General features: G+C 32.2%; 1 protein-coding gene across 1 annotated transcript; it reads right to left on the bottom strand.

Moving 5' to 3' along the window:
• Positions 1–1,017: 1,017 nt before the first annotated feature.
• On the bottom strand, positions 1,018–5,770 carry LOC127702115 (uncharacterized). Its single transcript, XM_052206188.1, has 2 exons — positions 5,507–5,770; positions 1,018–4,390 (listed from the first exon to the last, which is right to left on the bottom strand). The coding sequence occupies exon 2, from the start codon at positions 4,374–4,376 to the stop codon at positions 1,026–1,028; it is 3,351 nt and encodes a 1,116-aa protein (XP_052062148.1). The 5' UTR covers positions 4,377–4,390; positions 5,507–5,770; the 3' UTR covers positions 1,018–1,025.
• Between the last annotated feature and the right edge of the window lie 8,721 nt (positions 5,771–14,491).

Here is a 14,491-nt window from a genome sequence, read left to right as displayed (position 1 = left end):
TAACAAATACATATTTTTCATATTTTTCTTTACATTTTGTATAGTTTTGGCGGCCTTTGTTCTTACTATTTGAAAAAGATACATCTTTTTAAACTGAAAATCACCCCCCTTTTTGTAAAGTCGCATACGTTTACTCGGAATTCTCATTTAATGATGAGTTTCCTCTTTTTTGATGAAAAATTGAATAAGGAAGAAGATAGATTCAAGATTTCAATCATTCTACTGCTAAAAGAGTATTTAAATTGAAATTAGATATTCAATTTTGTTTTTCCTTGAAAACGACATGTGACCTTTGATCTTGATTTCTGAAAATCTGCACCATATTTTCTTTTGACGACCAAATTAATCTCAAAGTAAACATATTTTCGAATTGAATGTTATATGATATAGCCGTGTACTATTTTTGACGATTAAATTTTTATAATTCCGACTTTGGTCACCGGCCTATTAAGGGTGACAATTTTGTTTTGCTTTTACGTTCATTTTGATTAACATCCAACCTCGCAAATCACATACGTAATATTTTATTATCAAATTTTCGCATGAAGACTGCACACACTATTTTTTGGAATATGTTACTAGTAACTAAAAGTATATTTCAAAACATAATAGAGCAAATGTATGTTATCGTTGTCATGTTCCAGGGTGTATTGAATTCGTATCACATCAGCTTCATTTGTTATAACATTTGGTTTAATGGAAACAAAAACAATTGATAGGCAATTTTTAATGTGTGTGGAACTAAAAATTGCAATTGTGTTGATATAGTCGATTTTTTATTATTATCTTGAGTAATTAAAATCTACTGTAAAAGATTTTTTTTTTTATCAGTTTGGAGCAAATAAATAAAACAATCACTGACGATGTGTTACGCAGGATTTACATCCTGTTCGAGTTTAACATAGCGTTTAATTTTGTCAGTTAACAACAAATGCCTTACACATTTCACACGAGAGGATATTGTAAGGAAAGGTAAGTACACTTTGATATATTAATGTCACATGCAGTCCCTGACTGTTTCTTTTCTATTTTGATGGTATTTGCATTATCTTAAGATCAAAATGTCTCGTTCCTCCCATCTGATATCGTGAAAAATTACAATCAAGTGTTAGCAGCTCTAGTTTTGTAGTAGTTGATAAGTTGTATGTTGTTTGTTCTAACAAGAAACTGTAAAGCTTTTGAGCTGTTTCTTTATCAACATTTAGTATGTTCATGTCAAAATGTTCAAATTGTTGCGATGTCATTCTAATAAAACTTTCAGATATACAACCATTATCTTCCAATATAGTTTTTTCTTTTAAATATTGGAAAACACCGACTGGAAAGTCATTATCGATGAAATCTTTTTCTGTCATTGCCTTTCTGACAGTCATCTCTTTCTTATTTTGTCCACTAAGTGTCATGAACGCAAACACAAAAATAATTTTTACATCTTCGGAAAACATTCGCATATATTTATCTTTGCCAATTTTGTTCATTTTTTCTTTTAAAAATATCAAAGATGGGTTGCCGCTAGTTGATGAATTGGAAGCCTTTTCCCAGAATAACTGCACGTAATTATCCTGGTTCCTAATAAAATCATGCCATAACAATTCAGCTGCATTTCGTATCTGTGTACATGCCTCCCTAGTTTGGTGTTCAAGATCTTTTTTAACATGAAACAGAAAAGTCTGTGAATTGATTTCATCAAAAGCTAAAACATCAAATAGTTTTATATCATTACATAGTATTCTATCTCCAGGTATATACGTCAATCCAAGTTTAGAAAACTGTTCGCAATAAAGGTATAGTTCATTGTATTCCTCCTCTCTCAAATGACATCTACTTCGTAAGAAGTTCAGTAACTTTCCTACTCTCAAGTTCGAGTCCAAATTTTTAATCATCAGTAACATTTCCTTTGTGATGACTGGATTTATGATATTGAAAGATTCTTCCAGTCCATTCACACGTTCACAACATATGATTTTTTCTGTTAGAATATTTTTTAAATTTCCAGGTATCTCTTCTTGGTTATACAGCTGAAAAAGAATACTGGAAATTGCAGTAGATTCAGCATCTTCCGGTGTAGACATAGTTTTTCTTTTTCTTTTTCCTAGGAGATTTTTCATCTCTCTGCTAAGTTTTTCATGAAAAGGTGATGAATAGGGCAAGAGACAACTGCCTTGAGTCAGTTGAAAACAATTACTGTCAACAGCTGTCAAAGAACAACAAAGAATGTCGGCAATTTTTTTGGCACTTTCTTTATCTATGGCCAATAAAGTTGCCATATCAGTTAGTTCAAAGTGGGCTATTTCATTAGACAAACACCATGGAAATACCAGAATTTCTGATCCTTTGTACTGATTGTTGATATTAAATTCCATTAGGGGATGAAATTTTAAGAATCTTTGAAAATTCTTGTCTATAATTTGACTATACTTCCCTGATAGGAAAAACCATTTTTGAGCAATTTTATAGTATTTTTCATTTTTATCAGCAATATAACCATGTACAAAATCCTGCAAATTATGTTCCTGTTTCCGCCAATTTTGACTAAAGAATTTCAGCTTTATTCTTTTTAGACGCAAAGCTTCTGTAAATTTACTGATATATGGAAAGTGTCGGTAAAGAGCTTGCGTTACCATCTGAAGAGTCGGCGCACTGTTCCATGACTCTATTTCAAACATTCCTTCACAATCCTCGGGATCATCCTTAACAGAACTATCATAAAATTGTTCATTTAAAGTAACCTTAGAGGCTATTTCCCAATCTCTTGCAAATCGATGACTTAAATAATATCGGTCAGACAACGTTTCTTCTGCTATCATATTTACAATTTCCTTATCGAAGCGTTTGTTTAATTTCCCGGCTTCTGTTTGATTGGATACACGTTGTACATAGTCTAAAGCTTCCAAAAAATATGCATGGTTCTCATTTGAATCTAACTCTATTTGCCTAGAAAATATATCAAGGATGTTTGCATAAGTACCGTATGTCATTTGTTTACACACTCTGACAAAATTCAAGCCTATTTTCATTAATACGTCTTGTCCATCTTTTGACTGGGTTAGTTTATGAAGATCTGTTTCTGTCTTTATATAGCCTGCCAGAGAATTCACAACTTTTTCCAGAAATGATTCGGAATGACATTCGATGTTGAAATTGCTTTTATATGTAACTTGTGTAGTAACATCAGGTCCAGCGATGTTAATAGTCTCGATTTCTTTAATTTTGTTGCCATCTATAAATTTCTTCGCTATTTTGGCCCTAAATGTAGTGTCACATAAATGAAGAATGGCATGATATCCATCGCCATTACACAGAAAATACACTTCTGGAAATGTTTTATTTTCCAGGCAAGTCTTAAACCTATAATAAGTTAGAATATTTCCAGGTTTCCGGGAACCAGGCATAAACGCTCGACGGTCTTTCAATTTGCGATCTCTATTGATTGAATCTGCTGTATAATTTTTATCCCTCTCAGTTTTGTAGTAGAAATAAGTAATTAAAAAAGGTTTACACTTATTTTTTTCTATTGCTTCATGGGTGACACATTTCCTTTCAGTTACTGCTTTGACAAGTTTCTTCAGTAACTGTTCTTTTGACTTTACATTAGCAAGCCCGTTGACCTTATGTACATTTAATCTAAAAATTGACATCTCCCCTTTGAGTTCTTTTTCATTTTCCTTTTCATCGTCAGAATTTTCATCATCAGTTTGTAAATTAGATTCTCCGTTTTCTTCTTCTTCTTCTCCCTTTTCTTCTTCTTCTTCTTCTTCTTCTTCTTCTTCTTCTTCTTCTTCTTCTTCTTCTTCTTCTTCTTCTTCTTCTTCTTCTTCTTCTTCTTCTTCTGATGATGATGATGATGATGATGATGACAAAGAGAAAGATGTTTTCACATCCATTTCATGATTGCCAAACGAAGAATCTTCTGATTTTTCACTATCTCTTGTATTATATTTACCACAAGAATATTCAATATTTCGATCTTTGTTTCTTTTGTTATTTGAAATATTATTTTCACTTTCACTATCACTACTGTCGACAACCCTAGTACGCTTACGTCTCATTTTTTGTGTAGATTTTATTTCGACATCCCTGTCTTCGCCATCAATACATTCATCCATTTCTCTTGCTTCTAAATTTTCATCATCAGTTCGTAAAGTTGTTTCCTTCTCCTCAGCCTCATCATCCTCCAACTCCTCCTCATCATCATTTGACAAGGAAGAAGATGTTCTAACATCTATATCTTGATTCCCAAAACGTTCATCAATTTCTCTTTCTATATTTACTCCAGGTTCTTGTCTATTAGTTATTCTCTGTAGTTTGTACTTTCTTTCTCTCTGAAGGTTGCTCATCCCGACTGCTCTATCTTCTTTAGTAACACCAAACATCATTAGTTGATGGAAAACTGTCAAAGAGAGTGTTAAACTATGTCAGTTGACTCATGCAGAAATAGAGTTACACTGAATTTAAAATTTCAAAAAGTATCAGAATATTCACTTTTGATTCTTTTATTTTACTATTATGTTATTTAATTAATTGTTTAGGACTTTATGAAATTAAAGTTAAACAATTTACATGTATGAAAATTACCTCAGAATCTTTCCCATACTGAGACAATTATTCAAAAATATCTTTAACTTAACAAATTATTCTATATTAAATATATATCTTTTTTTTTTGTTTTTGTTTTTGTTTTAGAATAACGACATATGCATATGCTTATTTTGCAACTAGCGTTATACTTTCATATTTCCAAAATGTGACAATTTTTTTACATTTTTGTAGGCTCTGTTATACAAGAAAATCAACGTTTGTGTTTCACTATTTACTTTGCGCATAGTGTTGACACATTTTAACTAGATCAATTACCATAACTTCACTGAAGAGTTTATACCAAAACACCTGTTTATAGATGGACTGATCTATGATTAGCGCTCCGGTTAAGACCCGCCCAGCCATTTAAAATAAATCAAGTAATAATACCTTAAATAATAAAAACAGAGACAAGTATTATAAGTCTCTGATTTAAAATAACAATACGTGTACTTTTAAGATCAGATGATGAAAGCCTGAAGACAAATTTTGTCAAGTAGCTGAATATTATGCATCAAAACAGAAATATATCAATTTGATATCTTTAAAATATGGCTTTATTGAAATATGAAGTATTCATGATAGATAAAGTATATTTCAGAAATGTCAAGTACAAATTTTAAATATTCACATGCTCTAAATGATCATTCTACTTTTTGAAGTAACCATAAGATATCATTGCAAAGTAACAAAGTTTATGTTCGAAAAATTAAAATAAAATAATTTTACTAACCTTTTACAAACCGAAGTGCTGGACATTGGTCGACACAGACTTTATATAATGATTTCGTTAGAAATTATTTCAGGCCAGTCAGTCTACTGGATATAATTTAGACTAAAAAAAATCGTCGATCAACTTTACCCAAATATCAACGAAAATGGGTATCCCACAATTAATAATGAATCTTCAATATGGTATTTACTTTACCTGTAGATTTTCCTCTCTATCCTATTTCTACCCTAATTGCCTACTTTTCTCCCCATGTTTTGTTGTTAGAGACTATATGACCACTACGTGACCCAACAGGTAAACGCTTGTTTTGTTTGATATCATCTGGTAATTAGTTTTATTTCTTAAAAATCCATCAATCAACTCATCTGTAAATGAAATGACCTAACAAATATTGCATAACGGACCTTTAAAATATTTACATTTGTGAGGGCTATCAAGGTTATTGATATTTGTTATGATCATGGAAGTATTATATTGACTATGTAATACTTCCATGTTATTATTATTCCAAGGATTTATATAGTTACTATATATATATAAAAATATTAATTTTCGCGAACCATTTAGGTCACGGAAATTCCATTTTTTGCCATCAGTACGGAGAGTTGTACAAATAATGTGAATACACAGAACCCCGATCCAATTCATCTTTTGCTAAAAATATTTATCATTTTCTGTTTTATATCTCCTAACATCATTCCATTTTTCTCTAATTTCGATTAAAATATGCCAAAACCTGCAGTAAAAATAGATGTATGCCCCAAATAAACATTCCCCGATTGGTTGAACTACTATGGCGTCGATGTAAAGCAATGCAAGCCTCGATGTAAAGCAACGCAAGCCTCGGTGCAAAGCACACGCTTCCCAAGAGTAAGGAGAGTTGTACAAATAATGTGAATTCACAGACCCCCGATCCAATTTATCTTTTGCCAAAAGTGTTCATCATTTTCTGTTTTGTATCTACCAACAACATTCCATTTTTCTATAATCCCGATTTAAACATGTCGAAACCTGCAGTAAAAATAGATGTATGTCCCAAGTAAACATTCCCCGATTGGTTGAATAACTGTGGCCTCGATCTAAAGCAACGCAAGCACACGCAAAAATTTCCGTTGATATGTTGAACTTCGACCCCGGGATTCAGCCGAGGTAACCTTCAGCCGATTCACATAGAGATTTTCTTGCGCTCAAATGTAATTCTAAGTGAAGTATACTGGTAAAGTAAAATTATATTCTTTTACAGAAATATTTACACATTTTATCATTAATGTATTGTCATGCTTCTGCATATTTACGCTGGGCTTTAGTTAAATATAATTCTATCCAAATTTTGTTACGTCAAGCATTAAGAGTAAGAATATATTTCGCGCCAAAACAAGAAAATAATCTGTGTCACAAAATAAGTTTATCAGCATCTTTCTGAAATTTTCCAACAGAAAATAGCGTTAATTATAGAGAAACTTTGGTGAGTATTACTTATTAATGTTAAGGTTCTCCAGAGGTGGTTCTCTACACCTTCTTGGCGGTCAATTTAATCCCATTTATCAATTATCCCCGACGGCGATGACACCCAGTCGATTTGTGTCATGAGCGAAAATCTTATCTATTTGATGAAATAACTTCTTCATTAACTGTACATGCAATTTTTTTTGTAGTTTTTGATAACCGTGCACATTCCCATTGCATGTCCGCAAGATGAATGAGTTATGCATTTGTGAATTGTGTAAGTACAGTAATATTGTGTAATGAATAATGGCGGAGGATAAAAATTTGTGACGGTCAGTGCGTGATCACGTGACATTATTATTTGTAAACAAACGGGCTCCCCATGTAACACGTGTCGGAACTATCCATACAAGGTGCAATCAATCGTATATTTCACTATTTGATGATATTTCTGTGTCTGTTTGTAGGTTTTGCAGATCAGATGTCATAGTGTAGTTTCATAGACAAAATAGTACCATGATTGTTCCTGTTCAGTAGTTGTGAATTTTTTTTATAGAATTAGAAGGTAATTCTACATTAGTCATTATTTAATGAATATAAAAATGACTCAATTCTCTGTGTAATTTTCCCCAATTTTTGAAACATGCATAATTTAAAGAGCATTTGCTTCCCTTGAACCCTCCCCCCTACAAATTGCCCAAAACTCATACTCATAGTCCGAGATTGCTCTGATGTCCAACATCTGTTTTTGCGATTCCGGCATTTTAACTCTTTATTTTCAAATTAAACACATTCGGCCATTCAGCTTATTTGCATCATAAATGAATGAGGTGTTAGATTATGTTTTCCTATTGAATAAGGGTCATTTTCATAAATCAGCTCTCATAATGCATTGTAAAATACTTTTTCTGTTGGTCATGTCACAATCTTTAAAAGTTAAAAGTAAAAATGCCAGAATTGATGTGTCAACTGTCCAAATAGGAGAAAATAGCGGGTGGCAGGCAGATTAAACTTACTTAAATGAAGAGAAAAATGAACTAATTGAGGCTCGATAAGGGTCATTTGCATAAATGAGTTCCCATAATGTTGGTCATGTGACATTCTTATAAAGTTAAAATGAGGGTGGTAATGGGGGTACCTTCATGACGAATAACGGTAATGAAATTTGCCAAATGACGTTAACGGTAATTTTTGGTGCATGACGATAAAAAAATCGACAGATTTTGATGAATCACGTTAATTTTTTCCCAAAAATAACGGTAACGATAATTATTTGAGACCTCTGACGAATCACGATAAGGATATGTTGACGAATCACGGTAAAATGTTAACATATTTGACGCTAACGGTAGCCGTATTGACTGTTTGACGCCTGACGGTAAAGGGCATTCATGTACTCTCTAAAATGCCAGTATTGATGGGTCAATGTGGAAACTGTCCAAATATGAGAAGATAACGGGTGGCAGGTTGATCAAACTTACTTAAATGAAGAGAAAAAAATGAATAAATTGAGGCTTGATTTATATGGATCCAGTCGCCTCCAGAAGCAACGAAGCAGCACATCCACTTTGGACGGGCAAATATCATCTATCTGATATGGGACCAGCTGAATTCCCACTGCCCTAGCTGGTGTCGCAAAACAGCCCTTGGAGGTTAGAGTAATCTCCGACTACAAAACTCAATTCCAATGACAAAAATGCCCTAATCTTAAATTGAAAGCAATGGAAAAGTAATCTGTAAATTATAATTTTGACAATGACCACAATTTGTTTTAGTTCAATGTACATGTAATAATATGCGGGATAATACATGAACTTAATACTGCTTCAAGGTTATACAGGTTTGTCAATGTAAAAATAAAATAATTTGTTTGCTAACTTAGGGAGCTACCATTTGATTTTTAGGGGGTGGGGGTCTAGGATGAAATTTGAAAAAAAGGCAGGATGAGACAATATGAAAAAAAAAGGCAGGATGACAATTTATGTAAAAACAAGTCGGGATAAACTAATAGAAAAAAAGGCAGGACAGATTACATCTCGAACTGAAAAAAAAAATGCAGGACAAAATTTTTCATCCTAGCCCCCCCCCCCCCCCCCCCCCCCCAACCCCCCCACCCTTTTCCCCCCATAAAAATGGAAAGGAAGCTCCATTATAGTGTTCCTTCAGAGGGTGTTGGCCCATTAACTCTAAAAATGCTTTGTTCACTAACTCTTCAACGCTTTCACCAATTTGCATGAAACTGTTGTGAATTGATTATTTTATAAATTTTAGGTTTCCCGTTTCAGAGTTATATGGGATTGTATTCATGTATTGATGTGAGCTCCCTTTAGATTGTTTTGGAATTTTTAGAATTTATATTATCCAGTTACAATGTAAGGGGTTTTATTCATTCAAAAAAGGGGATTTCCATGTTTTCGGACATTAACTTGAAAATGCTTTAAGCAGTTGTCATTTGTCATGAAACTTTGGTTAATTGTTTATATATATCGATTGATGCAAGCTCCCTTTCAATTTAATAAATTGTGGAATTTTATTCATAAAAAAGGATAGCTTTCCCAGTTTGCAGATCAAATTCAAAAGTTTGTACATGCACTTCTCTGGCATGTTTTAGTAAATGTGTAAATTATAACTGACATAACTAACTTTGACAATGACCACAAATTTTTAAGTTCAATGTACATGAAATATACAAGGTAATGCATGTAGACTCGATGCTGCTGCAAGGTTATACAGGGTTGTCAATGAAAAAAAAATTTGTTTGCCATCTTGGTGTTTCTTTCAGAAGGTTTTGGTGTGGTATGACACCCTGTCATTTTTATATGCCCGTTTACAGGACGTACTATGGTATACCGTTTTCCGTCTGTCTGTCCGTCGTCAACATGTCGGACATTAACTCAAATCCGCTTTAACCAATTTGCATAAAACTTTGGTGAATTGTTTATATCTATTGAAATGAGCTCCCTTTCGTTTTTTTATAAATTTTAGATTTTACGTTTCTGAGTTATGGGGTTTTATTCATTAAAAAAAGGGGGATTTTCCAGTTTTCGGACAATAAAAGCTTTCACCAACTTGCAAGAAATTGTGGTGAATTGTTTATATCTATTGACATGAGTCCCCTTTTGATTTTTATATATTTTAGATTTTACATTTCTGAGTTACAGGGTTTTATTCATGAAAAAAGGGGGATTTTCCAGTTTCGGACAAAAATTCAAAATGCTTTCAGCAGTTTGTATGAAACTTTGGTGAATTGTTTATATCTATATTGATGTAAGCTCCGTTTAGAATTTTATAAATTTTACATTTTACATTTCTGAGTGATGGGGTTTTATTCATTAAAAAAGGGGTGATTTTCCAGTTTTCGGACAATAGCTCAAAAATGCTGTCAGCAATTCTCATGAAACTTAAGTGAATTGTTTATATCTATTGATGCAAGCTCCCTTTACATTTTTATAAATTTCTAATATGACTGGGAATTAATTGAACTTTATTTGTTTATAGTCTGACGACAGATTTACTAAGTATTGCGCAACAGCACAGTGTATTGCACAACAGCAAGAAATCTTTAATTTCATCACGTTCTAATGAAGTAACAAGCTTATTATGCCGAAAGAATGATTTGATCTAAGCTTGAGTATCAAGTACCAGAAGTGATAAAAAAATTGTCTTTATGAAAATAACATGGAACCAACTTTAAAATCAATGCTTTAACCTAAAGAAAATAAATCGTTTATGTCTTTGAATTTCTTTACTTTCAAATGAAAAATTGCTGTTTCATCGACTTGGTAAATGTTGAATATTGCCGATGACAAAAGCGACTGAATTTGAGTATCGTAAACAACAGGGCGGCTAGATTTCACTTTTGAAGGTCGGTCAAAGCGAAGTGGCGACCGGGAAAGCGAATTTGATGCCCCAGTAGCATGGTAACGTGAGCCCTGCACAATGCTTATTACTTTAAAACACAGTCCTGTAATATTTTTTATTCTACTTTGAATATTGCCTGCTTATTTCAGCAACTATTCTTACAAAACAATCCTCTATTTATCCTAGGTGTTCCACTCAGTATTGTTGATTATATTTATATGTATATGTATTAAAGTGAATGCAACCCCCTTTTTGAAGGTAAGTAACAGTTAACAAACTTTATCACTTATCAGTAGTTTAGAATGGTTTAAAAAAAGATCTAATAGATGTTACATGCATTATGACTTTCTCTCAAAAAGTTTGCATGTGTTTTAAAGTGGTTATTTAGCAATGTAATTTTTTCCCTCAGTATTAGCATTAATTTGGAAGTAAGTTAAAGGATTTCCGTTAACCAAAATTATTTCACGCCTACTTTATATAAACAAATCCCACGTCGATATATAACATGTACAACAATCAAACATCAACCCACGCCAAACTGGATGTAATTGAAAGACATCTAGAGGTCAATATACAGTCTCGAACAAAAGACAAAATAAGGAAAAATATAGCGAATTTTTGAGAATTATATTATTGCATGTATATTTGCAATATTTAAAATGCATAGTTTAAAATCTTTTGAGTCTTAGGTTCCACCTACCATTTTAGAAAACTGGGATTTCATTGCAGCTAGTCTATTAGATAACATTTTATAGTTTTGAATGTTTCTTCATCAGTTAACTAAAATTAGGTGGAGGTATGTTCTTATTTCTGACAGAGTGGTACTCAACCTACATCAATTTGTGCATGAAGCGATTGATAGTTGCTAGATACTGAATGATTTTACCACAAATTTGTTAAAGTTTTAACCGGTGTATATACATAAAATATGTTAATAAAGTTCATGTCTTTTTCAGGACTTCTGATCCAACCATGTAGTATGGCATGTTTTTGAGATATGGTTTTGGCCAGTAGGATGTTCATGAAGGACCTGTAGTACAAAGTATATCACTGGATTGAGCTCATTGTCTAAGTGTATTATTAAAGTGCTTTGCTTTGAGCTCAGTTCATTGTTATGCAATTAATTCTTTGTGAAATAAAGATTTGACAGACAACTCTCATGTACAAGGAATTGTCAAAGTAGTATCCATTCTATGTACAATGTAAGTAATAGGGAGATAAAAGCATTTTATTTAGATTTGAACCAAACATTTTTTGTCCATTAGCCAAACTAAAAAAAAAAAGCACAAATTCACCAAACAATGCTACTGGCGCTACTAGCAATATGATGCTAGGTTCTTTTGTTACACTTTATTTTTTATTTACATCTGTACTGCCTACTGGCGACTCAGTCCTGAGTGTAAATGGTCATTCAGTATGTTAAGAAAAAGACCAAAACTTATAAGGCCTATCTGGCCTAATTGATTTCTAAAATATATTTCATTGTACATGTTCAACATTTATCATTCATTTGTTTATTCCTTAATTTGTGTGAATTAACAGTAAATGTTAATTACTGCACTTTCATACCATAACAAAACTGCCTTACTGTATTGGTATCACTTATATTTGTATCCATATAACAAAAAAAAACTGAAAAGAGAATACTTTTGCAATAGCTTTTTCATATTGAATACTAAAACTTTTTAGATATTTAGACATATTAAGTAGATGTTCATAATATCCACTTGACATTTTATCATATGACTTCTGTAGTTAGTTATGAGTCTTTGAAGCATGCTCACAAAGGTTCTTTTGTTGATATCATTTTCATACTGGTCAAAACTTTTTTTTGCTTTGACCAGCTTTGGAGGAGATATTTTTAAAGAATTAATAAAAAATAACACAGAAATTCACTTTCTAGCTCATCTAGCCCGAATCATCATGTCAGGCATTGTCATTACTAAAAAACATTAAATGTCTTCTAAACTGAGAAACAATTTCCACATTTAACCGAAATCTTTTACTTATGATACTGACAATCCCCCACAAAGTAATATAAATAGAACCATACAAATAGTAAGCAAATACGTGTTCTCAGATACCATCTCCCATATAAAAAAATCACATTAAGAAAAAAATGAACCTATTATGTGTTCCTCTCCTAGCTACAAAATGTATCCAAAATCAAAGATGTGGAACATATATATTCTATCATAATCATTTGGTAATTAATGCAATTAGTATCTCTTCCATGCCCGTGTTGAACATAAAAAACTAAATATTACATAAACAACACCCCTAATGCTCATGTTGGTTGTCATTGTGCAACACAGTTAATACATAGAAAACATAAAACATAGAACTCCTTTTGTCATATAAAACACTGTCAAACATCCAATCATACTATCCACACTGATCTGTGTCCACACTTGTAAGATGTATAAATAAATAGTTTTTTGATAAATCTAAATTGATCGTTATAAAGTAGTCTAATTTATGAACTGCATTTAAAATGAATTTATTCAATTCGAAATAAGTTTTGATAAGATTTTGTTTGAACCGTTTAATCTGAGTAAATTGTGAATTGTATGCTTTAACAAAAATACAGTAAAAAAATATATATAGTCGAAGTTTAATAACTTCAGTGATTAAAATTTACTGTAAAACATTTTTTTATCAGTTTGGAGCAAATGAATAAAACAATCACTGTCGCCGTGTTACGCAGGATTTACATGCTGTTTGTGTGTTACATAGCGTTTGATTTTGTCAGTTTTATGGACTTCCCCTTTTGAATTTGCTTTGGAGTTCGGTATTTTGTTGTACTTTTCCCCCATGCGACAATGTCAACATTTTTAGAAACTGCATATCTATCAATTTTAGGGTGACAAAAAACTTTTCTTACCATAGGCAGGTTGATAGTAAACAGTGGAATAACCAGGATTTTTTTTCTCAATATGACCTGAAATAAATCAATCAAGCAAAACTGAGTGCACATTTCAAATAAGAAGATAATGCCGATATATTGTAAGATTGTTCTTCTTTTTCCTTCAGAGATATTGCAAAATATTTGACATTTGTTGACTGGCCTAAGCACAAGCGACAAAATTTGTTGTTCCAGTATGATGCCGATTCAAGAACCCGTATGTGACATTGGACACTAAACATTTATTTCCCGTGCCTGAGGGAGATATGAAGATTTGTTCACCCAAGAAAATTAATATTTCACGAGGGCATCGCCCCAGGGAAATATGACTTTTCGAGGGTGAAAAAATCTTCATATCTCCCTAAGCCAAGGGAAATTAATGTTTTATTCCATTATATATATTTTGTTTTACTTCCTGAACATAAGATATTAGATTACATATTTCTTTTTCTTCTCCGTTTGTTTTTGTTTTTGCAACTAAACACATTAACAATGATAAAAAGTACCGATCAAAATTTAATCATTTATTCTTTTTGGTTTTTTTTTAGATCTGAAATAATTTTGAAAACGAAATTACTTAACTATCTCTAAAAAAAACGTTCAAAACGTTATTTAAACATTAACCGCGCGTAACGACGCACATGGAGGTCCCGACGTTCAGAGGAGAATATGAAGTTTTGTTCGACGTCACGTGGGATAGTCTCATCCAATCAAATGTTGATTTCGCTATCTATATTAATATGCAGTGGAATAAAATTTTTGATGGGAGACAACAATTTTGATGGAAGTAGAAATCTGCCTGTTTTTAATATATATAAAAACAAAATATTAGATGTGGTATGATTGCCAATGAAACAACTCTCCACAAGATACCAAATGACAAATGTAAAACAATTCAAACGAGAAAACTAACGGCCTGATTTATATACAAAATAATGAACGAAAAACAAATATGATAAACAGCAACA

Source organism: Mytilus californianus, unplaced genomic scaffold (genome assembly GCF_021869535.1).
Source record: "Mytilus californianus isolate M0D057914Y unplaced genomic scaffold, xbMytCali1.0.p SCAF_5, whole genome shotgun sequence".
NCBI classification, from domain to species: Eukaryota; Metazoa; Mollusca; class Bivalvia; order Mytilida; family Mytilidae; genus Mytilus; species Mytilus californianus.
This window is presented reverse-complemented; position numbering and strand designations above follow the sequence as displayed.